The 27,582-nt window shown below is 34.1% G+C and overlaps 1 protein-coding gene across 1 annotated transcript; it reads left to right on the top strand.

Moving 5' to 3' along the window:
- The first annotated feature begins 9,325 nt into the window (after positions 1-9,325).
- On the top strand, positions 9,326-15,607 carry LOC109052401 (gastrin-releasing peptide receptor-like). Its single transcript, XM_042766531.1, has 3 exons — positions 9,326-9,887; positions 12,516-12,867; positions 13,509-15,607. Exons 1-3 carry the CDS (start codon positions 9,487-9,489, stop codon positions 13,890-13,892), a joined length of 1,137 nt encoding a protein of 378 aa, XP_042622465.1. The 5' UTR covers positions 9,326-9,486; the 3' UTR covers positions 13,893-15,607.
- Positions 15,608-27,582: the final 11,975 nt, after the last annotated feature.

Genomic DNA, 27,582 nt, shown 5'->3' on the forward strand with positions numbered 1-27,582 from the left:
ACAGGATTGTGGAATATCAAAGGCAGCGAAGGATACATCTATGCAGCCTTCAAAATTCGATCAGAAGAAGGTACCTCCGGAGACAGGAAGTGAAGCAGAATTTGTATTCGGACGTGCATTGATGCCTTCATGCCTTGAAATGCTGCCTCCGAAATGCTCGTGTCATCCTCCCCACAGCTGAACAAGACCAGGTCCCGGGCTTCAGACGGAGGATGGAAACTGTCCTCATTCTAGGAGACTGGTGTGTGATGGCACGGGGGGCACTGGGCCAACATCAGCTCATCAGCAGAACCTCTGGGGGGCCATCTGCAGTCTCTCGGCCTGCAGCTCAATGGCGGAGGGTGGGGGAGATGCAGAAGTCAATGGGCTGCCATTGTGTACACTGGCAAGCCTCAAAGTGATGGGGAAAATATCGACTGTGACAAAAAATGGTGGGTATGTGACCCACCTGTCCCACCCGTAAATTACGTCTATGGCTCCTTTTGAATCACTCTCACAATTCTTAATTCTCAATCTCATTCCAGAGTCAAGAATCAGTTGCAACGGTTTTCGGATAACCAGTACACTGAACCTAGAACTGTTTCTTTCTGACATGTCCAGTTTAAGAACCAATGAGCTGATGATACAGCGCATGTGTGATTCAGCACGAAGCTTCAAAACAGTACATGACTGCCTACAATGACTCACTGTGACACAGCACAGTCTGAACTGAAATAGTTCTTTTGGACAACTGATGCTGTAGTAATGCTATGAGGGTTTGAATGAGGGGGCCAATCTGTCTAGACTTAAGTCTATTTAATAACAAATAAATCGTAATGGATAATGCATATATTTATTCACTTTTTTATCTTCAAGACTTGTAAAAATTCTCATTTGCACATCACTTTCTGTACCTGTATTTGGGTGCTTTAGTTGCAAAAATTAATTGTAAGAAACTTATCAGATTATGATGATGATGTTTTTTTTTTAATTTACTAAAGTTATGATTACTGAAAGAACCAGTTCGCGGAAAAGACCCGGACTTCCAAACACTACTGAGAAAATGTTATCCTGCTGTAGGTCATGAAATGGGTGGTTTGATGGAACAGAGAAAGATATATATATATATATATATATAAACCTATTTAAATAATAGAGTTAATTTAAATAGGAATGTTAGTAATTAAGTAATAAGAGTTGCTAATCACTCATGGGACTTTTTTTTTAGATTGCAATGTATTTAGAATCACTAATTGCACTCCTGCATGCATTTCAACATGAATCAAGATGTAATTTATAACAAACACCAATAGATGGCGCATTAGGCACTGATAAACACACCTCAGGATAAAGCAAGAACATTTTTGTAGTTTCAACTCACATAACACTGTTACCGTGATTCCTTCATAGCTACCTGTGCCATCAGAATCAAGTACTTGTCATACTATACAAGGCAGTAAACAGACACCCTCCTATATGCAGCCCATGCTTATTCCTATGACCATTACTTGCCCACTTAAGCTGACCCCTCCAGCCCAGCAGGACTGAGTGCTTTATGTTCTCTCACATTTGTGTTAGCTTATTTTAATGTTATTTTTTATTGTAACTGTAATAGGCTTATTGTAGCCTACTATAGTGCACTTTTTTAAAATTTTGTACAGGAACTTTTCCTCTACCTTTGTCTGAATGACATCTGATGAAGATTCATGTGATACTAAAAAGCACTTTTTGTAAGTCATCATGAATAAGAGTTCATTACATTAAATTAAAGTTCAAATTAAATTAAGATCAAATGCTGTGCATGTAAATGACAATATTAAAAATGTAAAACAAATTCATTCATTATAAAATTGCTATCAAGTTGCCTTCCCTTACCAAAAAGTAGTATACTTCAAGTTTATTTTATTAAGTATACTTAAGTAAAGTTCAAGTATATTTTGAGTTTTTGTAAGTAAGTATAAGTCAAGTATACTTAATTGTCATTATAAGTATATATAGAAGTACATAAAGCCCATTTCTGAGAAGTACATAAAAAGTAAACTAAAAGTATACTTTCCTATTTTTAGTTTAAAATAAGTATACTAATAGCACACTTGAATAAACTTCGTTTTCGTAAGAGTTTTTTTAATTTTCATAATTGTAACTTTAATCTGAGGCAGAAACAGACTTCCATACCTTCTTGTGTGATGTTCCTTTAATTTTTTTTAGTGTTTTAGTGATCAGTGAGTCCTCAATTTAACATGTATAGAAGATGTGTGTAGATTTTCTGCCTGACCATCCACTGTAGACTGGGGAAATTAAATCCTAATTCAGTGATAAGCATCAGAGTGATGTTTGCAGTCCACAGTGTGTGCACACTTAATGCTTGATATAGATTCCCATAGTCTTATCGATTCACCATGCTCTGTGTGATTTTGTGGACCAATCTATAAAATGCAATGTAATAGGATCCCATTTCTGTGTAATTTGACAGTTTTTCAGGAACTGATTTCTGCAATGATTACGGACCCCCATTCCACTCTGCTCTGTCATATTCCTCCGGGCTCTCCGAAAGGGATTAGTATTGGCGTTAGCTCAAGAGAATGTAAGATAAGTTGGATATGATCTCATAGACCATCATAAACATAAACCCACAGCTTCACAATCGAGAGAGGAAGCAAGCGAAAGGTTAGAGAGGTGTAAGAAGGACAGATAGATGCTTTTCAGTTGTGATCAGCAGATACTGTCTATCATTTTATAGCATTGTTTTATAGCATAAAAAAATCAGCAATGTCATTCTTAATCTGAAATCCTTTCAATGAGGCATCAGTCAGGCAGAAATTCTGGATTTCTAGAAATACATGGTTTAAACGAAGAATTCTTGCAAGGATTAGTTCAACAAAAATGAAAATTTGCTGCACGTTTACTCACACTCTGGTCAAGCATGATGTAGATGAAATCACATGGCTCCAGTCCATCAGTTAGCATACTGTGAAGTGAAAAGCTGCATGTTTGTCAGAAACAAATCCATCATTAAGACGTTTTAACTTCAAACTGTTGCTTCCAGCTAAAATACAAGTCCTCTATCCATAATAATTTAATATTCACTTCTTTGAAGTCAGCTAAAGGTCTGCATGTTCTGAATGTTGTGTGCGAAGGGATAAAAATGACATCATAAGTGTTTTCACAATATGTAAACATATTTCAATTAAATACAGAGGTTCATTAAACCAAAGAGACACTCTGTAGGAGTGTGTGTCAACAATGTTTATAAATTCTGGAGAAAGCTTTCAAGACACTTCCAGAAAAGGAACTGGTAGATAAAAACATCTAGTCTTCAGTAATGAAATGCATTTGTTGCCTGTAAGGAATCATATTTTGTCAGAATACAAGGTTAATTTTGAACTGATGTCAAGGGAGAAAGAGGCTTTTTAGAACTGCACACACATTTGTCATGTTTTCCAGGCAAAATCTGGTCATGAATCATTCTCAGTTGGCACGGATAAAGAGGACAGATGGAAAATAAATATTGGGACAAATTATCAATAGCATGCTGAAAACAACCTGCAAAGATTGCTTGTTTTTAAGACAGCCTTAAAAGAACTTTATACAAAGCCACTTTTATTATATCTCTAAGATTTGTCTAGTTATCTATAAGTTATCTAACTTTTTATACTAGTAATATATATTAAGTTGTTCATTTAGAAAGCAACAATGAGCTAACATAACACAATTAATCTATGAATAGAATAAGGTTATAATTTGAATATTAATAAGATACAGCTGTTCAAATGTATTACAGTCCAGTGGTTGGAAATTTTCTCATTATTTAATTCATTATCTGAGCCATCAATCAAAGGCAAGAGTATCAGAGTATTGCTATATTAGTGCTATTCTTGATCTTGCCCCCTTGTTGCATAATTCACAATCCGGAAAAGTCAGTCTCTCCTTAAAAGGTTAGTTCACCCAAAAATGAAAATTCTGTCATTAATTACTCACCCTCATGTTGTTCCAAACCTGTAAGACCTTCGCTCATCTTCGGAACACAAATTAAGATATTTTTTTGATGAAATCCGAGAGCTTTATGGCTCTGCATAGACAGCAACACAACTGACACGTTCAAGGCCCAGAAAGGTAGTAAGGACATCATTAAAAGTCCATGTGAAATCAGTGGCTCAACCGTAATGTTATGAAACTATGAGAATGCTTTTTGTGCACAAAGAAAACAAAAATAACAACTTTATTCAACAATTTCTTCACTTTCGTGTCAGTCTTTGACGCATATTCACAACAGTACCACACTGCATGTGTGTGCATTCCTCTGCTTGTAATCAAGGCGCATCACAGGCGGGTTCTACATCAGTACGCCAGCTCCTGCGTCAGCAGCACCACAAGCATGCATTGTGGTATTCTTGTGAACGCGCTCCAAAGACTGATTCAGAAGAGAAGAATTTTTTTTTTATTATGGGCTGAACTATCCCTTTAATTCCTGAATGTGAGTCAGACCAAAATCCTGTTTTCATGCAAAAAGCTCAGGCAACTGGCATGGGCAAATGGTTGAGAGGTTGCTATGGTTTCTTTCTAAGAGTTCATGTTTGTATAAGAAAAATTAATTCATTTTGGAGGACATATCTCATTTGTGCTCAACAGTCAATGCACATGATGCACATTAACACACATGATGAAGATCTCATAGACATTCATTAGCAGCATAACCATGTATAGTTGCACCCCTTCAGAACCACTAACGATTTCCAGAGATCATGATACATGATACATTCTAATAGAATACATATTTATTGTTATAATTAATGTTAAAAACAGTTGTGTTGCTTAATATTTTTGTGTAAATTTTGATACATTATTTTCAAGATTCATTGATTAATGTAAAGTCTATAAAACATTTATTTGAAATAAAAAAGCACGATTTTTTTTTATTATTCTGTATTGTATTATCAAACCCTATTACCAATTATATATGTATTTATATATAAAATTGAAAACTTATAGATTTTATAAAACTATACAGAATAATAAAATCTCTTACACACCTGAATGATTACAGTTGGTAGGAACAGGAAATATTATTAAGGGAGAAGAATATAATCTGCACGCTGCCATAATTTGCAAGAAATTTATTGAAGCAGCAACTTTTCAATCATGCAGCCATTGTCAGGCATGTGTTCTGTTTATAATAGCTCTGATAACACAGCAGTGTGATTCTGTAGTTATCATTATAGTTGATAAGAAGCAAAGGTCTTCAGAACCTTTTCATGGCCAGTCACATTGAAAAGGTTACAGCAGTTCACTGCAAGTCTGATGACCTTTGACATGAGTTTTCTTTCCTCGTTGTTCGTGATTAGTCATTTATTCCCTCCAGAAATTGTTGATTAATTCTTAACATGTGAGGTCCTGCTGTATGTTACAGACAAATATGAATATACTTGAAAAAAATTGGGTCCTCTTCTTAATCCAACAACATTTTTCATGGTGAAGAAAAGAAAACCATTTTCTTTTTATTCTTTGAGACTGATATTTTTTATCAGAATACCAGAAATGCTATTATGGATTCATAGGCAAATTATCAGAGTGTAGGGCTCTTTGTCTGTTTGCTTATGGAACATAATAAAGAATGACATTTAATAAGCATATCCAGATTTTGCCTAGGACTCAATAATTGCAGAAAAATTCCTGTTTGACTGCTTATCTGGAAGGTGTGTCTCCTCTACACGAGACATTCAGCTGATGTGACATTTAGGTGAATCAATAAAACTGCCACACTGAAGTGGAATTATTAAAGAAAAACAAAGACATTCAGTTAAATAAAAAGCCACTGAGAAGCAATTCAGAGCAGGCTGTAGAAAGAATCAATATTATAATATGCCATATAATACCTTTTCTTTTCATCATGGTAAAAGAGTTGTATTTTACACATAATACCAGCTCTTTATAACTTCAGAAGTCTTACTGCTTTAACTTACAAACTTTCATTTTGATTCTATCAGAAGTGATCTAAAACCTTTGTACTTTTATGACTAAAAAAAAACATTCTTAATGTACCTAAAAGCCCTACGCAGAATCTATAAATAACTTTCATTCTTGCCTTTTTTAGCTTGCAATTTATAATTTAATATTATTCTTTTTATTTCCTATTCATCCATTCCTTATTTTTTTATTTTACTTTATTCATTTTAATCATAGAATTCTAATTCAAACCCAGTATCTAACATTACTTACATATAATAGCATATTTTATTGATAATAAAATACTGGTTTGGGACCCCTATCATCTCATTCATTATCAGATAATTTGGAGAGTATTCATTAATTTGGCAGTAGACGGTGTTAATCAGTAAGGCTGTGTTCTAATTCACATGGTCTTTATGAATTTTTCACTGCTACTAAATCACTGAGAAGGGGACATATGTTTATCTGACATAATATGCCTTATATATATATATATATATATATATATATTCTAGATATATATATATATATATATATATATATATATATAATTTTGATTATTCTTTGAGGATGAGGTCATGCCACACAACCTGTCGATGTTGGCTTCTGCCTGATTTGGCTAGATTCTACTAAGTAACAAATGAATTTGAATCAAAACATCATATGGAGCTTTATTTGGTGCACTGCTTTTGAAGTAAAAGATACATGCCTGTTTAATTTATCCTCAGGACGAATATAAGGTTAGTTGCATTGTATTATTTGCATGTAGTGTTGTCTTTTCCTGTTGTCTGCTCTCAGAACAGATCTGTGTCTCATTTTTTGGCATCATCTATCATTTCCATCTGCATATCATGACTAAAGACATTATCATTCTGTAAATACTTTTAAGAAACGTCTTGCAAGTCCCAACATTTCAACACACACACGCACACACAAAAAAACTATACTGGTCATGCTTGTAAAAACAGACTAATAGCCAGATCAATTCATTAGTTATTCATCAGTCATTACATCAGTTGTTTACAGCCCCACAAAGATATCACACTTATCATAATAGTTTTAACCAACTGAAGTCAAGTTGCTTTTATTTTTATAGGCCTTTATACTATAGAGATCATTTCAAAGCATGCAGGTTCACAGTATTAAACAGGAAAGTAACAGAATCAATGATGCAAACTTCAAAAATTAGGCAAATCCAATTTTTGCTGTAAAGCAGCTTCAAGAAAAATAGTAATGTTGTTATTCAATTTTAACTCAGTTCAGCTTAATAACTTTAAAGCAGAAGACAGTAGTTTTATTATTCAGCTCAATTCAGTTCAAGTTTTACTTTCATCCGATAATGTCAGCGCAGTCTAATTGTTAATGATAATAGACATGGGGACATTGAGAGCAGTCTGTAGTATTCTGCAGGATCTGTGATAAATGGTGACAAAAAGGTACTTCAGATTTAATTAGCAGTCATAAACCGTTGTTGTACAGTACATATCACCATCAATACCACAGATATTTGAAACTTTACCAGTCAGCTTTAACATACAGAGGGCAGCCTCCATTTATCATCACTGCATCAGCCAACCTCTTTCATTCCAGCAAAAACTAAAGCAAACCTAAAAGTGTATTAGAAAACACAGAAGAGCATCTTTTTTTTATTAAAGTTCTTGTGGAGTGGGTTTTGCAATATTATATTATCAGAGAAGGAGAGCAGAAGTAGTGACCTACCCATGGAAACAGCATGGTTTTTTGATTGAAAAGCATGTTTCAGAGTGAAACAGAGGCAGACCATTTCACCGGCAAATGAAAGGGAAGGTCTGGGAGGTTTGGGAAGTGGGGATCCTGGTGAATGGATTTTTTTTTTCTTTGTGTATTATCTCCTTACTTCGTGTAATACAGGATTATCTCACCAGCACAATGGGGGCTCAGTCTTTGCCCTATTTATTTACACCTGGTGAAGATAAGCCAGGGCATTTCTGTTGTCACTAGAGACACTTCATACATTTTCCCAACTGCAGGATCCACACATTCACTATATAATGTTGATGAAAGTCGTGCTTGTGGCTTTGACTATGGCATTAGTTTATGGAAAGGAGCTGTAGAGGGTTTTCTCCACTACAGCCAGATCTTTCATCATGCACATAGTACTTGAAGCCTCTTTTTGTGAACAGCTATGCTTTGTGTTGATAGCTGGTGTCTCTTGTGTATTATGGAGTGGTTGTTTAATAGATGCACACCAGCATTTATGATATTAATTCATGGTGCAATTGTAATGGGATAAGATCGAAACAGATATTTTGCATCCCTAATGCAAATCATTTTCGGTTCAGCTCATTAACACCCTGCAAATTTGAAAGTTAAATTTGATCGTCTTTGTACAGTGCTCTTTGTGTTTTTGATTTTCATCAAATGAACTGAAACCTTGTCATGTTGTGCTCTGCGTTAAATGTCAGCTTTTCTTTTTTTGTCATTAAACCTGTTTTGGGTGTCACACTTCTTTAATTTGCACTTAACTCAAAGTCTGTTTCTATGGAGACTGCATATCTTTTGCCATTCTTTGGTAGTATGTGTTTTGCACTTTCAGCCCACTGATGGCTTCAAAGTAGCACACAAACCGGGAGTTATTTTTATGTTTACGTCAGGTCTTAGAGTGCAGGTTTGTCATTGAGAATTACATTTGGTTTCTGAAAGTGTTTTCAAGACGATGCATTACTGTGTTCTCATCATATTTAATAGTTATCTATTGCAGTGTTTCTTTGTTCCTCGAGGCACACTAATAGCACACATTTTGGATGTCACTTTATGTCCAAGTCTCGGTAAAAAAAAAAAAAATCGAGATGCTGTCTAGAAACAGCAGGGATTGTACAGCACTCTCTTCCACCCTGAGGTGAGACCCTTGAGCAAGGCACCGAACCCCCCAACAGCTGTAATGTTGGTGTCTCTAGGAACAGGCTTGGGAAAGACTGATCTGTTGCAGGTTGCCTACATTTAAATCACCAGGGGACCTGTTTATGCCCAGCTTCATGCTGAATATGAGAATTGACAGGACACTAATTTGAACACATTTTTTGTTGAATGTCTCTTTATGTATATCGTGGCAGTCTTCTAGGTAAAAAAAAAAAAAAATCGAGATGCTGTCTAGAAAGGGAGCTCACTAAGTTTAGAAACAGCATTTTAAAAAAAAAAAAAAATCGAGATGCTGTCTAGAAAGGGAGCTCACTAAGTTTAGAGACAGCTTTTATGGCTGATTATGTAGTATTTTAATGAGTGCACAATTTGTTATTTCATAGTTGCATTTCAGCTAACTGCATTTCAGCTAATTGTTGCATTTCAGCTAATTGTTAAACGCTAAATGCATCTTTCAGGGAAATCTTTTTTTATATGTGACCCTCTTCACTTGAGAGCGCAGGCGCATCATTTTGGCATATAGCAGCCAAACCTCACATGGACTCTCCATTTGCGCATAGGATGTGCTGGAGTGGAATATCACCGGAACAAGCCGTGTTAATGGCAATACTCGTCTATACTGGACACTTAGGATTTAAAATGAACACAAGCTGATTTAATAACATGTCTGACGCTACGTTTACTCCGACTCCCGATGTAAAGTTTCCGGGCGACTCTCCGGAGCGCGACAACATCAGCGCCGCTCCGGAGCATCCGCACTTGCATTCAGGCATTATTATCGCCACCATTTACGCGCTCCTCATAACTGCTGGACTAATTGGTAATGTGACGTTGATTAGGACGTTTTGCATCGTGAAATCCATGCGCAATGTCCCTAATCTGTTCATGTCGAGTCTCGCTCTCGGAGACGTGCTTCTGCTGGTCACCTGCGCCCCCGTGGATGCCAGCAAGTTTCTAGCGGATGAGTGGCTCTTCGGGCGGATGGGTTGTAAACTCATCCCGTTCATCCAGTTGACGTCGGTCGGAGTGTCGGTGTTCACGCTTACAGCGCTGGCAGCGGACAGGCAAGTCTAAATATTCTTTATAAGCCTCAATGTGGTTCAGAGAGTTTGGTAACACTTTACAATACTATTTCTATATAAATTTTAATGTACTTGATTACTATATTAAAGTGATGAAGTATCTCAACAGCATAATTACAACAGTTTACACTAACACTAATGAACTGTCACCAAAATGATTGATTTTTTAAAATTCTGCTTATCATGATTAGGGTGAGTTCAGCAAAAATGGGAAATCAGATAAAGCTGGACCTTAATTTTCATGATTGATTGCCTTTTAAATACAGGAAGTAATTTAAGTGTGAAAGTGATTAATAATAACAACCTCCAGAGTCTTTATCACTTAATCATAATTATAATAATATGACATGGTTTTTCCAGTAGGGAGGTGGAAGAAAATGGAAGAAAAATAAGATTCTATTTGTTAACATTAGTTAACTGCTTTAGTTAAACATGAACTAACAATGGAAAAATACTTCTAAAGTTTTAGTTAATGTTAATTTCAACATTTACTTACATATAATTAAAATCAAAAGTTGTATCTGTTAATATATTATTTAATAGATTAAGCTAACATGAACTAACAATGAATAGTATTGTAATTGTAAAGTGTTACTGAAAAATCCAATGCAACATGAAAACAAAAAAAAAAATCCCTGTCCCACCTTCCGCTGATAAGCTATCCCAAATGTCAAAACAGTTCAGATGAAAAGCAGTGCCATGTTAAATCACCCCCCACACAAACCACAAAAGATGAGAAGCTATTCCAAAACCCTACTTTTGTGTAGTACACAATATAAAAGAGAAGGTAACCTGACTTTAGTGATTCAGATCAGAATTCTATTCTATTCTGTTCTATTTTGAATAAATATTTGTATCCTATTCCGTATTCTCCTGAAGAAGCGTGTGACTTGGTGTGTGTGATAGTAGCAGATGAATGAAAAATAACATGCCTAATGATGGTGAAAACTGCTTCCTCTGCCTGTTAGTGTTGATGCTAGAGCACTCAAGAGTTCACCTCCAGAGCAATAGTTCAACTGAGGGTCGATTTGCTCTAAATGAGAAACAGTTGACTCTGTGGATTAATGTTTTTATGAAAAAAAAAAAAAAAAATTATTGTTCATTAAGACTTTACAAAGTTATTAAGAATAGGAAATACGGTTTCTCAGAATTTCATGAGGAGTCAGAAATGTATTAGTGAGTTTTTCCTTGCCGGTGTCGACTTTGGCTTGTTCACTGACTGAGGCGTTCATGAGGCACTATTCTTTGTAAAGCTGCTTTATTGGGAAATGCACTGTCCGAATGAAAATTCCTCTTACATGTTTGTCTCCATCTGATATAAAGAAAATGAAGGGGGAAAAAAACCTAAATAGTTAATGATCGATGTGGTGGGAGTCTAATTAGCACTGGAGGCTTGATTTCTTATTAGGTGAACAGCCATGAACAGATGGTAGATGGCACTCATAGGTGGGAGGATCTTTTCCTGTGGTCTGCATTCAGGGCTTTAAATCAGTCATTGAATAGATAGGCTACTGTCACTTCTGATAGATTTATTTCTTGGGTTTTCTGGAATAGTCAGTTCTGATTGCTCAATCCACCATCTGGTGATCTGCTAATTTCTGACAGACTTTTTCAGTGGCCTTGGTTCTGGAAACATTTTATTTTTCCATTCATTTTTCCATTATAAAAAAGCATTATAAGCCATGAACCAAACTAACCAGTTACAAGTTAAATCATAACACTACAAACTTTGATTTGAAGCAAAAAGTATTTGAAAATTGGATAAAAAGACCAAGGTTTAAGTATAATAATGGAAAGACTACAATCCCACGAAGCACTGCAAATGACAATTAAATAAAAAATGACAGCAAAATTAACAACTATTAAAGATATAGTGTTATATAGTGTATGAAAACAATATATTCAACATGTATCGCAAAATATACTTACATATGCAAAAAATGTTTAGTAGGGACACTTACCTAATTATGTTATTTGCAGTGCTTCATTGGAGTTGGTGGGTGTTAAAAAGTTTTTTGGCATGCTTTGCTTGTTTCAGTTCTCTGATTGGTGGAAAATTTGCAGAATCATGGGTAATGTAGTTTTTCAACAAGAATAAATACATAATAATGTGAACTGATGGCTTCAACAAATGCATATATACCATCGATTCACAGTAGGTCCGTCTTTAACGGTTTATAAACTATCATTAGCAAAAATAAATAAATAAATAAATCCCATAAAGAAAATGAATAGGATTTTTACTTATGGAACCCGGCTTTTGCATTTTAGTTCCTAATATTTTTCATGCTGTATATTAGACCGCTCTGAAGCTTTTGTGAATAACGCTGTCTTGTTTCATACAAACACACCAAGCACCATTTTGTGATTTAGTTAGCAGTTATAGTGAAAATGACCTTTGAGTATTAATATTACTGTAATGTTGCAGTCATCATCTTGTTTCTAGGCCCATTGTTTAGCTTTAATATAAAATAATAAAATAGAATATCAAATTAAATCATCATGTCCACATATTTATTTATTTGCAACCTCAATTAAAATATTGTTCTTCAGGTTACATTCTTAATTAAAATGGCTCCTTCTGTTCCCGTGACCTTTTCTGTCTCTTAGATACAAGGCTATTGTCAAGCCAATGGATATCCAGACATCTAAAGCCTCGCTAAAGGTCTGCATGAGGGCTGTGTCGATCTGGCTTCTCTCCATGATCCTGGCCATTCCTGAGGTGGTGTTCTCCGATCTCCACACCTTTCACATCCCCGAAACCAATGAGACTTTTAAAGCATGTGCCCCGTATCCTCATGCCGGAGACCTGCACCCCAAAATCCATTCCATGGCCTCCTTTCTCATTCTGTACATCATTCCTCTCTTTATTATTGCTGTGTACTACATTTTCATTGCCAGGAGTCTGATTCAGAGTGCGACTAACATGCCTGTGGAAGGAAAAGCACACATTCGAAGGCAGGTGAGTTTAAAGGTCAAGTAGTGCTTCAGCTGTTGAAGTCAGATTATTGTTTTAATGGTTTGACATAAAGCTCTGTCTTTCAGCCCATTATTATATAACTCCTTTTTTAAATGTAATGTAGCTAAAGTAATTTTATCACTTGTTTAACTTTATTTAGTACACCCAATTATTCATGAAAGACCCAGATATCATTTTTAATATTCCAATTTCAATAGATGTGTTTATGACTAGCACACTGTAATTGAATACATTATATATATATATATATATATATATATATATATATATATATATATATATATATATATATGGTTATTTTGAATGCAGAAACGGCTGCTCTGCTTTTCTATTGTTATATAAATAATGTAGTCTGGATTTGAAAGGTACTATGTATGTTAGGAATGCTGCTTTTGTTATTCTTCATCTGTGAGACCATATATATATATTATATATATATATATATATATATATATATATATATATATATATATATATATATATATGTATATATATATATATATATATATATATATATATATAGCACAATCTTTACCCTATTATTAGATGATTTGTAATAGGACAATCTGTGATTTTTCATTTTTCTGTATGTGATATTTGCGTTTCTGTTCTCTGAACTGTAGATTGAGTCACGGATGCGGCTTGCCAAGACAGTGCTGGTGTTTGTGGGTCTTTTTGCCATCTGCTGGCTCCCCAACCACGTGATTTACCTCTACCGGTCCTACCACTACACAGAAGTGGACACCTCAATGGCCCATTTCATCTCCAGTGTGTGCGCACGTATCCTTGCCTTCACCAACTCTTGCGTGAATCCTTTCGCTCTCTACTTGCTCAGCAAATCCTTTAGGAAGCAGTTCAACAAGCAGCTTTGCTGTTGCTGCCCCTCCATCTTGCTGCGTTCACAAAGCACTAGGCGTAACAACACACGACTGAGTTCAATCAAAAGTACCCAGAACCACTCTGTTGCCAGCTTCAGCCTTGTCAATGGCAATGTTGTCTGCCATTAGAGCTTCCTACCTTAAGAATTGTTCACCCAAAAATGAATACCTTCACAGATCTGCTTTTGCACATCACAGAAAAAATAACAGCATACAGGTTTGTAAATAATGACAGAATTATGATTTTTGGCTGAACTATTCCTTTCAAATGACTGAAATAACAAGAAACTGGGAAGGTTTTGTGCCTGTTGATAACTGTTGAATTGGATTTTGCAATTGGTGTTTCTCTCTGAAACCACAGATGAAAATACATTTGAAATTAAGGACATTGAAAAATATTTGTTGTTGTAGCAAAAACAAAACTAAAAGTTCAAAATCCATTATATGTTAATGTTTGGAATTCAACTGTGAAAGAAGTTTTAACTTTCTTTAATATGTCTAACATTTATTTAACTATTACACACTTCAATAAGTGAGAAAAATGGTACACCTGATCAGAACAAAGGTGTCTCTAGACATGTTTTAGAACATGAAAATGGCAAAAGTAATTAAATGGTTGAAGACATCCATCTAGTGTTTGTTCACGTAGGAAAAGAACAGAAAAACACTGCGAACGAGGTGGATCGCTAACTAAATTATGTTTTGACGAATTGGAGGCTAATTTGTATGAGCTCATTCGTATCTTTTCATACAATCTACTTGCACCCCACTGATGTTTAGGTTTAGAAGTGGGGCTGGGGTATAAATCACATTGTATAAATTCATACAAGATTGGCCAATTTTCTCATGAGATCAAGTGATATCTAGTTCATACAGTGCTGTTTATTCTCTGTGTTCTATCTTGATACTGTTTGTTTTACTGAGAATCCATTTTAAATGATTCAGCAAGAGAGTGGTCTGAACGATTGTGACTCATTTCACACCATATTGCAAAGACATTTGGCCATTTCACTGAAAAGAAAGAACTGACCACAGTGTGTACAGCCGTAGGTGCCACTGAAGAGGCAAACCCATGTCAATGTGAAGGAATAAACAAAGATTATGTAATTTACTCTATACATATTTATTTATTTTGTTTGAAGTATTGTATTATATTACAGTATATGTAGATATTTTTTTCATGGTGACTTGCAGTTCTAATGAGTTTATAGAGGTAGCCAGGACTGTGATTGTTCTGAATATTTGGATATATATTTTTCATGAGATTTTTGGTTTTAAGTTTACAGAGGTCAATTTGGAAAAAGCATTTATTTTATTGTTTTTAAATGTGAACAAAATAGTGTCCTTTTCTGCTTTACATTATAAAATTAAAAGTAAAAAACAACAACAACAAAAACTGATCAATGGCTGATGCGCTGCTGTATTATTTCATAAGTTTTGTGTACAAGGTGAATCCTGGCAGGAATTGCGTCAGGTTTGCTGAAGGACACAAGCTTTTGTGGTGCCTTTAGAGGATCATTCTTTGTATTTTCAAGATGCAGAAAAAAATTCTTCATTGCAGTTTCGCTGCTCAGTCCATCTCAATGCTTTTTTTATTGTACTTGCCAAAGAGCTTAGTGGCAAACTGATGGAGCTTTTCATTGTCACAGACTGCTGTTCTTTTTGTCTAAAACAGACACTATAAGATGAAAAGAAAACTATTTGACCTGTAATGAAGTTAATGTGCAATCATGTTTTCATCATTGTTGTGGACTTGTGATCTTGTTTCACATGAAGAAACTCAAGTGTGTTTGACTTTGTGAATAAAATGGTGCATTTACCTGCTAAAATAGCTCCGTATTACACATGATTGTCCATTTTGTAAAGCTTAGTGTGTACAAATGGTACAATAATTTACAAGCAATTCTGATGAAAAAGGGACTACAACAACAAAAGAAAAGAAAAGAAAAGAAAAAAGCCATGTGGAAAAAAAAAAAGAAAAAATGAAGGAGTAAGATGCCTTTTTTCCCATCAGAGTGGTGTAGTTACAACATTTACCAGAAGGGGCAAACTGGACCATGCTTAACCTTGACCTCTTGGATGAGATAAGCAACCAGTTCATAAATATTAGTCTGATGATAAGTAAGATTTAAATGCATCATGTCGGATGAAAACATATGACCTTTTATTAAAGCATGTGGGATCAAAACTCATTTGGAGGCCCCTAATGTTTTATCCAGATCAGATATTGATGTTCAGACAGCTGATGTAATGAACGCGCAGAACATTTATGTGGATTATAATTTTTTTCTTCAGTTTGTAAATCAGTATTTTCTCAACAAGTTTTTTTCTCACCAACCTCTCTTTAGAGATATATAACAGAGCCATATCTATCCCCTGGGATATTTGAAGAGATTAGATCGAGTAAAAATAGATGTATGGGAGCAAAAAATTATATTGAGGTCAGCCGGACCTTTTAAGAATGCTTGTACTGGAAAACATTAGTTGTTTTCTCACTGTTTCTTCCTCTGCTGTCAAATAATCAATTTGTTATTAATGTTTTACTATTTGGCAGCAGTTAAACCCTTTATTTGTTTGCATTCACCCCGTTACTGTTTTTCCTTTTTTATGATTATATTTTTCTTTAAAAAAATCACATAATAAATAAATTAAAATAAAAAAATAACAAAATAAATATTACATAAAAATAAATAAACATAAAAAGAAATAGTATATATATATATATATATATATATATATATATATATATATATATATATATATATATATATATATATATATATATATATATATATAGAAAGAAAAGGAGTTAGTTGACAAGGCAACATTTCTCATTTTAATTTAGGTGAGCTTGATGTACAAAAGCTATATCTGAAATAAAGGAATAAAAACTATATAGACTTAATAAAAAAAATTAAACTAAGAAAAATGACTAAAACTATAGAATTCAAATGAAAATGGATATGGAAAACATAACTGCTCTCATTATTGGCAGTGAAGATTTACACACAGAGGTATAGTTAAGAAAAATGCAAATTATTTTTTATAAGAAGAAAAATACATAAATTATGAATGTATGGATTATACGTATCTTTTCTGCAGGCTAATTTTTCCAAATGTATTCTGTTAATCTGACAGTGTTGATTGTTTACTCATTTTAATGGTGGTGGAATGTGTAGTTCCTGCAGCACCAAATACAACTGCAAAAAGGCATTTACATTTAGTCATTTAGCAGACGCTTTTATTCAAAACACTACAATTAAATCAATCAAAAACAAAAAAAAAACATCAGCTGTGCTGTTATGTTGGTATTGCTAATAATTTCCACTTTGTTCTTATAGCAAGGGATTTTAAATAATATAGTAAATAAAAAAGAATACAGATAGAATAGAAAAAGAACTGAACAAGCTAGTGTTAGAGGTCTTTTTGCATTTGTTAATTGTATAATAAATGAAAAAAACAGATAGAATACAAAAAGATTAGAAAGCTATATATATATAGTTAGCTATATATATATATATTATATTAAGAATAGAATTAGAATAGTGAATATATATATATTAAGAATAGAATTAGAATAGTGAGTGCTAGAGTTAGAGGGTCAAATAAAGAAGAGATGTGTTTTTAGCTGATTCTTGAAGATGGCTAAGGACTCAGATTGAGTTGGGCAGGTCATTCCACCAGGAGGGAACATTTAATTTAAAAGTCTGTAAAAGTGACTTAGTGCTTCTTTGGGATGGCACAATCAAGTGACGTTCACTTGCAGAACGCAAGCTTCTAAAGGGGAAAAAAGTCAGAAGTAGTGAATTTAGGTAAAGGGGTGCAGAGCCAGTGGTGGTTTTGTAGGCAAATATTAATGCCTTGAATTTTATGCGAGCAGCTATTGGTAGCCAGTGCAAACTGATAAACAGAGGTCATTCTTTTCGGCTCGTTAATAATTAATCTTGCTGCTGCATTCTGGATTAACTGTAAAGGTTTGATAGAACTGACTGGAAGACCTGCCAAGAGAGCATTGCAATAGTCCAGCATGGACAGAACAAGAGCTTGAACAAGGAGTTGAAAAGCATCTTCCGAAAGAAAGGGCCTGATTAAATCATCAAAACATTCATTAAAATAATAATGAATATTTTCAAACAGGTTTCTTGAAAACTAAATCTGTTGGTTGCTACAGTGTCACTGTGTCAGGCTAAAAGGTTTTATTTATTTATTTATTTTATTTTATTTTATTTTATTTTTTAGTAAATTGACTGACCAAAAATGGATCTGTTTATACTGTGTTTATTGTGATGTATTTTGTGAAGTGAATTGTGATTAGCAGGAATAATTGTGATTGATCCATGAGTGGTTGTATTTATTCAGAATGATGCTATGTTAGTGCTGCTGGTTAGTGAACAATGCAAGCTGCGGTCATACCTAAAAGCGCTCTGGGTTTTGGAATAACTTGGTTTTTAACATTTCCCCTGATATGACTTTTGACTTGTCAATTTGGATCAGTAAGTGTTTCCTTATGCACATATCTCCAGGCCCTCTGCATTTACTTTACTGAGGTTAACAATGATTTGGAAAAGATCTTTTTTGGCTTACACCATCCTGACAATATAGACATCACGGATCAGCCCAGAACGCCAAACATTAAGATATTTTCTGGCAGTTCCCATCCAGATCTGTCTTTTTGTGTTCCACCCTGCTGCAGATGCACAGTCAAATCATTTTAATGGCAAGTCTATTATGTTTTAACATGTCTATTTAAACATTTGATCTTCTTTTATAACATTATGCGAAATCCCAGTTGGGCAGTTTGCACTGAGCTAGCATTGAGGTGCCATACTGAGCTCAGTGAATCATACAGTACAGTGTTCAAGTTCATTGTTTACCCTCATGCCAGAGTCAACAAATTACTTAGATACAAATGTACATATATGATATGATATGATATATGATATGATATGATATGATATGATATGATATGATATGATATGATAGATTTAAATATGTTTTTAAATGTATACATAAAACAATGTTTTAATCAAAACATACACAACATATGATACTTCATGGTATCATTCAAATTAACTCTGTTTATTCAAGTCAAATATATTATTTAATATGACTGAATCAAACTGACTTCACCAACTGGAATGCTAAATGTGTGTCTATTTTTGTTATGTAATGGAGAGTATCTTTCCATCAATCTCCTCTGGGCATGTGCAATGGGCTGTGCACTTCCTGTAAATACCTCATCATCAATATCATGCATGCAATATCATCCATTATGCGGGAAATTTATCAAAGCAGTTTGGCAAGCACTTCATCAAAAACATACATGACTGAAGGCCACAGCATTTGACTTGCACAAACATATGGGAATGACTCTACGTAACAACAAAGTATGCATATATATATATATATATATATATATATATATATATATTCTGTTTTTCCGAAAATAAATCTGTGTACAGATGATAGCCTTCCGCATATGTAAAACTGTGTTGCATCAAGATGTACAAAACTCCAGATTATTCATTTAATTATTCTGTTGTTTTGGTAATCTGTCAATTTCTTGGCAAAGACCTTGCAAAAACAAGCTATAGCCTTTGATCTTTTATCAGTTATTTTCACAAGCTTCTGTCCTCTGATGCTATCGCTTTAATTAGGTAAAACCACTGAAAACATTTCCTGAACTACAGGACTGTATAACTGTGGATTGTTCTGCTTTAGAAACAAAATGTTTATACGTAAAGAGCCATGTTATACAGAAAGAAAAAAATAACACGCATAAAAAATATGCATTTATTTTCTTTATCATGCAATGTTATTTATTCATTTTATGTGTTCGACCATACAGAACACCATACACCACACATAAATGCACTGTGCTGTTCACACACATCACATCGCATTGGAGTTTAGATTAATTCAGGTGATCAAGAATTACATTAAAGACATTTATAATATATTACAAATGATTATTTCTATTTCAAAATGTAAAACAAAATGGTATCTGTCCGTGTAAAATGAAGGAATGCAGTTCAGTAACTACACACAAAAACACTGTATTGCCATTTCCACTTCATTAGGCAGAACAACCATTTTCACCACCATAACACAGCTGTGCTTATAATAATAAAAAAGGCTTCACAAGCATCAAATAAGTTCATCTGAATGATTCTTAAGTAATAAATGAACATGTTGTTCTTCATAGATTGTAATGGCTTTATTAAGGCTAAAAAGTGAAAATAAGTAAAAAAATAAAATAATAAAATAAAAAATACCATTTAAAATTAAAATTCAAACCACTAAATATATATTCAACATGTAAAAAAAAAAATTTGAAAAAAAAAAAATTTGAAAACAAGCAGTCTCTGTGTGTGTGTGTGTGTGTGTGTGTGTGTGTGTGTGTGTGTGTGTGTGTGTGTGTGTGTGTGTGTGTGTGTGTGTGTGATGCACATTCTCATTCAAGATCGATTTTATAAAATGTAAAAAGTGAGTTGTAGGCTGAAATATACATTCTATGCAATTTGGCCAGCAAAAAAGTAAAAGCAAGTGCTTATAGTCTCGACCCTGCATTGCATGAAATGACAGGAAGCGCATTAAAATAAACTCAATTCCTGTTATTTTCCTGAGTACAGATTCTGCTAAAGGAACATAATTTATATGTTCTTGTTGCTGGACCCATAAATGCTTGAATTGTGCTTCCTGTAGATGATGAGCTATTATTCACATTGTACATTCTCTATTTCTGATATCTTGAGATGAAAGAGAAAGATCCCCATTTGAAACCATCGAACTTGTAAAAAGTATGAAATTAGTTTGGTACCCTGTGCTCTTTTTTTGTAATGAGTAAGGTAAAGATGTCTTTTATTAAAACTGTTTCTCTGACAGGCTTTGCGGGATTTCTCATGAAATCTGAATTTAGCTTGAGGGAATATAGAAGCATATCACTATCTACTTCAAACTTCATGATTCTCAGAAAGCTTTCTAGTTTCATTTCCTTGTTTTTCTTTTTCCATAGGTCTAAGTAAAGGACAGTGTAATGTCAGATAATGACCGTCAGACTGTACTTGTCCAGATTATTGCACGATTAATTAACAAATAAACATGAAACATTGATTTGAGTCTAAATTATTTAATAATTTAACTGTATATCTTCTTTGGGGGAAAAAAATTGTCCATTACAATCTATAAAACAAGCATCAAGACGAACATTATTGTAGGCTAATATGAATGTCATCTGGGGTAATTTTCACTATAAACATAACTGAGAGGAAGACAGCACAAGTCTGTGGTGTGATACGAGAAACAATAGCACTGGTTTCAGTAAAACTGAAAATACTCTCATATCTATTTTATGTTTGGCTAATTTGTATGAATTTGTATTTGTATGACATCACTCTGATGGTTTGGTTTAGGATTAGGATTAGGAATTCTTCCTGCATTCATTTTTTTTTCTAAAAATCATATGCATTCAGACCACTTTGTACAAATTCATATAAAATCACCAGCTAATAAAATAGTTATGATTTCTCATTGGTAAACTGCACAAACGCTCTGATTTACAGCATTGCCATGGACAATGTTGAAAACACACACACACACACACACACACACACACACACAACAGTTGACGCCCTGTTGCCTGCACCACTGAGAGGCTTTAGAGGGCGTTCCTGTGTTTTGTGTTTCTGCCTGTTTTGGTTATGGACTCCATTTCCCATCATGCTGTGTTTTCATTAGTGTCTACTGCATTTGGACCCGCTGTCTGTTAAGAATGAGCACAACTAGGCAACAGACAGCAGGTCCAAATGCAGTTTAAGATTCTTTTAATGACGATCCACAGAGATATACATCCCAAATACATGATGACCCAGATCACCAGAAACACAGGAGGTAACACTAATCAACAACTCACACTGACAATAGTAGAATATACACAAACACAGGACCTTTATGAAATGGAACACAGCTGAACCAGGTAGACACTAATGAAAACACAGCATGATGGGAAATGGAGTCCATAACCAGAACAGGCAGAAACACAAAACACAGGAACGCCCTCTAAAGCCTCACAGTGGTGCAGGCAACCAGGTGTGACAATAGCGTTTCTACATCTAAATCTAAATCCAAATCACAATATAAAGTTTGTTCATTTTTCCCCAACATAAGTGTTTACAAAGCATGAGCACTAATATACACTAAATCATGTATGAATCTTATGCAGAGAAGGTGGCATTCATTTTGACATTGTTACTTTTAAATTTGACCATGCTTGACTTGAATAAAAATAATTTATGCGTGGGAGGTAACATCAGCAAAACGGAAACCTGTTTTGAGAAGGTCTGTGCAGTGGCATGGATTAAATGTAGAAGTGTCAGGATGAGGCAGATGGAAAATTTGAGCCCAATATACAGGGCCTCAGGTGACTGAACACTTGCCCAATTTGATTTTGGTGCTTTCCTCTATGAATGACTGGCAACTCTGAAGTATATGGTTGTTGTCTCTTGACACCACGCCATCTGAAATTGAAGGCTTAACTGGACTGGCCATGTTTTCAATCAGAAAGTCCTCAAAAAATGACAGAAAACTGGTGGGAAAAAAAATAAACCAAAGAAATAAACAAGTTTGGAAACCTGTTCACTGCTTTGTGCGTAGGCTATTGATTGAAGGGGGATACAGAACGAATAGAATATACTGTGCGGTACACGAGTCATATATAGACCACATTTATGAAAATTTTATGGTGTTGTTTGGCAGTTGTGGAGCTTTACAGCCGCAGTTCACATTGCACTTTCATTTAATAAAAATAGAGAAGCAGGATATTCTACTTATGTGTTCTGTGAAACAGAGAAAGTATTTGGAATGACGTTCAGGTAGGTTTTAACTTTATTTATTTGTTTGTTTGTTTGTTTGTTATTTTAAGTTTCAATTTTTATTTGGGTGAACTGTCCTTTAAAGAAACCAGCACAGAATCATGTAAACTAATGAAATGCATGTCAACACAGTGATTATACATTCAAACCAGTAGATCATGTGGCAATCCATAAAATATTTAAATAACCAAATAATCAGACAACCTTTAAAGCGTACTAATATGTCAGCAAGTGCAGGTTTTGCGAACATACTACATGTATTTCTTGAAAAGCACCACTTTGTGCTTTATACAATATATGTTTCTCAGCATGAATTACTGGATTCTGAGAAAGTCCCCTGTGTTAATTGCACTCTCCCCCAAAGAAAATTATAGGTACATTTCAAAATCCTTTCTTCCTATAAAACAGCCCTACAAGAAATCTATAATGGCTTCCATATTTGACACATATCCCTTTCAAAAATGGACTAACCCAACATTTGGGTAAAAACATATTATTGCAAAAATCCCCAGATGACCTACTGTTTCCGGCAAGAATCTGAAGTGTTCATCCAATAGACACTTTACCATCCCACGAGGCCACAAAGCATTTGTGAATGGTAGTGAATTAATGCAACAGACACTGGTCACACACATTTATACTATATTGAAAATACTTTTTTAAAGGTCACAAAGTAATTACTGTACACATTCAAAGAAAGTACCTACTCTAATTTCGGAAACAGCCAAAGCATAAAAACGACAGCCACAAGAAGTGGGAAGTAAAACATTATAGTAGGCTCAGAAAGTGGGGGGATAATCAATGCTGCATTAATGACCAATAATTATTTTAATTTGTTAAACTAATAGTATAATCAAAGAAATTAACATGCTATTTTCAGAGTCTTTAATGTTAATCATTTTGCAAAGAAAACCATATCTTTGAAGCAGTTAATATGGCATGCAGTAAGTGAAACAGGCCTGTATTTTGTTTATATTACAACTTCAGTGATTCAGTGGATAGAAAACAACTTTTTTATTTTAACTAACATCTTTTCTGAAACATATATTGCTAGTCATTGAAAGTATATTGGTAGGTTGTTGGCATGAAATGAATAGCATGTGATCAGCATGATCTTATTTGAGCATTTTTTTTTTCATAAAGAACAGAAAATACAAAGATCAAACGCTGTTTATTGGTTCAGAGGTATCAGCATAGCTAATATAAACCTTCTTAATCTGGAGATATTAAACACACACACACTAGAATGAAAGTAAAGAAAGCAGATATGATCCACTTTATCTGTGATGCTGTATCACATTTCATAAACACTGGAAAATTCAGATTCTTTCCACTCACGCAAAACGCTACGAGTAAATTAGGTACAGCATTTGCCATCTGTCTGCTCCTGTATTTTTTTTTTTATTTTTTTTTTATGTGGGTTAAAAGACAATAAACTCATCATACCATCTCCGTTCAAGAATGTACATATCAAAGGCAGAGAAGAAAAGTATTTCTATGTAGATTTCATCTACACTGACTGAACATAAGTGTCTATGATTATGTCACCAATATTCATCAAAAACTGTTTAAGGCAATTTAAGACATTTAGCCACCAAAATTAAAAGTAACAAAATATTTGTTTACAATTTGATGAAAACACATTATGTGTCTTCTTATCCTTATGAGCTTTACTGGACTGTACATTTCTGAACTCCCCTCTGGGGCCAGAAAGAAAATAAGATCAGAGGCAGACAGAAATATCTAAACAAGATCAGAGCTTATTATAAGTCATAATCTTATAACTTAGAAAACTCAACAGAGTTCAGACAGGTTCAGGACACTGATATTTCAGTATGATGTAGGAACGCAGACATAAACAGCCACAAGACATTCTAATTTTCTCATTTTTCATGTTTTGTTGGGGCTTGCACTTCTGTGCCCTGGAACTCTTTCATGTAGTTATGAGGTCACATGCTGCCCATTCGCATGCTGACAAGCATTGTCACATTGTGACAGGCTGACCTGAATAAGTGTCTGTGGCTTTGCTGTGAATATGTTGGAAAACACCGTATGGAAGTGCCGGCGCTGGAGTTTCAGATCTGTAAGAAGAAATTGAATCTCTATGGGAAGCATGATCTCAAAGACCATCAGAGAAAAAGAGAAAGTCAGTCTGCTGTCAAAAGTGTTTTATACTGAACAGCTTGAGGTTTCTTGGCTGTTGTATCCTAAAATTATGTTCTCAAATCCAATACACTTTGCTAACTTGAAGTAGCTAATAATAGCCCAAAATTAATCAGTTTCTTTTGACAGTTTGACAGCATAAATGATTTCAAAATCAATTCCATTTATGCTGTCAAGGAGTGTTGGGCTTTTATTTTTGAGGTTTAGTCAAACTCTTGAATAAAAACACAAGACAAACAATAGCATTTACTGCAGCAATTCTGCCACCAACAGGATCAATCCAGTTGTAACAAATAAACTCGATTATATTAATTTAAATAATGTTAAGAAACCAGAAAAAAAGAAAAAAGAAAAGAAAAGTTTTTTTATCTAGTAAATTTAAGTTTCCCATTGTCTTGTCTGATTTTCACCTTTCAAAACAGAGATCAAGCTAAAAAAAAAAAAAAAAAAAAAAAAAAAATTAAGTAGGTTGAAAGACATTTTTTTTAAATGATATAGTTTTTCCCATTCTTTGTTGTACTATAGACAGATATTGTAACTTTCAGAACTTTCCGATGAACTGATGAACAATTTTCAGTTTCAGAGTGTGTGCAGCACATTTCAGTATGTTTTATTTCAAATCTGCTTATGAATGATGCCACAGTTTAAAATAATAGGGTGCATAAAGTCTTAAAGGCACAGCTACAAGAAATTGCCAGAGAAATTGTAATAAACAAAATGATGCAAACAAATGCTTAACTAATTGTATGAGCAGACCTCGTTTAAAATTTAAAGTGTCTGAAGTGCCTTTCATGTGAAGAGTGCTTAGATGATGCTATCTGTTGCCTGCACTTTGGCCTGAAAAATGAGTTCATTTGGCAGAATTGGGGAGTCCCTAGAATTTGGGGAATTTCCCATGATTGCATAAGGGGCATACTGATGGATGTTTTCAAGTGCTGATACAGATTGATCAGAAAGTCCCTAAGTGAAGACATGAATAGAACAAGAGGCTAAGTGCATTAGAGTTGCAGTAAGTGCTGTCTATATATATATATATATATATATATATATATATATATATATATATATATATATATATATATATATATATATATATATATATATTTAGGGATGCCAAGATACTGGATTGTGCATTTGCCACAAAGTGATCCATAAAGGTCAAGATATTTTGGAAGACTCCCAGGCATTTAACACACCAGGGGGCAACGACTGTGACCTTCAACAGTACTGGACAGAGAGCGTGTGCAGAAGTCACAACCCAGAGGAAGAGAATGTCCGAACTGTCAAAGAAGAGCTTAAGGAGATGAATAGGTGCCCAAGTGAAAATGTCAGTAGTGTCAGGTTGTCTTTTCTGTGCAATATATGTGGAAAGTAGTTCATTTCAGGAAATAACTCCCATTCAGTGCAAAAAGTACTAATGGTTTTGTTTACCCATTTATCACAACCACACAATTTCACAGCATTTCTAGTCATACTTTTGATAAATAATCAGGGCTGGGGAGATTGTATCTTCTCAAGCAAGCTACTAATTTGAAACAATTAGTAAACAAGAGTCAAAAAAAGACAAACAGCAACATTTAACTAAATCTAATTTAGGCATTAATCTAATAATTATGGAAATATCATCATATTATTTTGTATATTGCTACAAAAAAGACGTAAACTGCCAAAAACCATCTGCACAGCGACTGATGTTTATTAGTTTGTGTCGATATGAAGCTGCTGTTGCAATAGAATGTGGCAGAGAATCACGTTTTAGTGATTTATCATCAGTCATCATACTGTAGGTACACAGATTTTTGCCAGGTTGCACTGACTGCTATTATTCATTTTATATGAATATATAAAATTCTTTTTCCTGGACTGCGCCCAGCTGGTGGAACAGCTTTTACTTTGCTTTTAAAATGAGTAAAGACTTTTTAACAGTCTTTACTCATTTTCAAAAAACATCTAAAGACTCATCTTTTTCGCCTGCACTTAACCAACTAATACTAGTACTTACCTTTTCTTTTTGTTGTCTATCATATTCATTTAAAAAAAAAAAAAAAAAAAAAACCCTGACTACGTGTTCTGTACTAGACTAACTGAGACTTGTCATAGCACTTGTATACCATTGTTGTTCTCTTGTTGATCTGATTGTTTCTACTGTTCTCATTCATTTTCTAACCTAATAGAAGACACCCTGGTAAATATTTGCAGAGTAAATAGTCTATTTCTAGAAGCACATACCTTCAATATGTCCACTGTTATTTTCTAGGATACAGTTCAGTAAACACACTGTCTATTTAATATCAGGTTTTCATTGTCACAAAATGTCCTGCTGTAGATTTTAAATATAGTGGCTTTTCAGAGAATTTGAAACAAAAATGTGTATAATTTTAAAGTTTTTGTGTTAAATAGAGATATTGTGTTTGTGACAATTAGTCCATCTTTGCTATTTATTTAAACAATACTGAAAAGAACCACATTCACTGGATTAATCTTGATTTTAGGTTATACTAAAAAACTAAAGCAAACCAAAGTAATTGAAAGAGCACTCTGGTATGGTTTTATTGGCTTACACAGCCTTATACACAAAACTATTCTTCAACATAAATTATGAAATGTCTTTGCAACATGCCAAGAACTCAATTTTTCCTCTTTGAAAATATTTTATGCTTTCATACACTGCATTACAATGTTTTTTGTGGTTCTTGAAAACATCACAGTCATAGGCATATTTATTAAATTAAACTTTTATTATTGTTATTTGAACAGCTTTCGTCTCCAGTACATAATTTTTACGA

The sequence above is a fragment of the Cyprinus carpio genome, chromosome A11 (genome assembly GCF_018340385.1).
Source record: "Cyprinus carpio isolate SPL01 chromosome A11, ASM1834038v1, whole genome shotgun sequence".
In the NCBI taxonomy this organism is placed as follows: Eukaryota; Metazoa; Chordata; class Actinopteri; order Cypriniformes; family Cyprinidae; genus Cyprinus; species Cyprinus carpio.

What these genes read in the sequence shown, in the direction of transcription:
- LOC109052401 (XM_042766531.1), top strand. Translation starts at nt 9,487, where the DNA reads ATGTCTGACGCTACGTTTACTCCGACTCCCGATGTAAAGTTTCCGGGC. An exon ending in ACAGCGCTGGCAGCGGACAG is followed by an intron (nt 9,888 to 12,515) that starts GCAAGTCTAAAT and finishes TCTGTCTCTTAG; the next exon opens with ATACAAGGCTATTGTCAAGC. An exon ending in AAGCACACATTCGAAGGCAG is followed by an intron (nt 12,868 to 13,508) that starts GTGAGTTTAAAG and finishes TCTGAACTGTAG; the next exon opens with ATTGAGTCACGGATGCGGCT.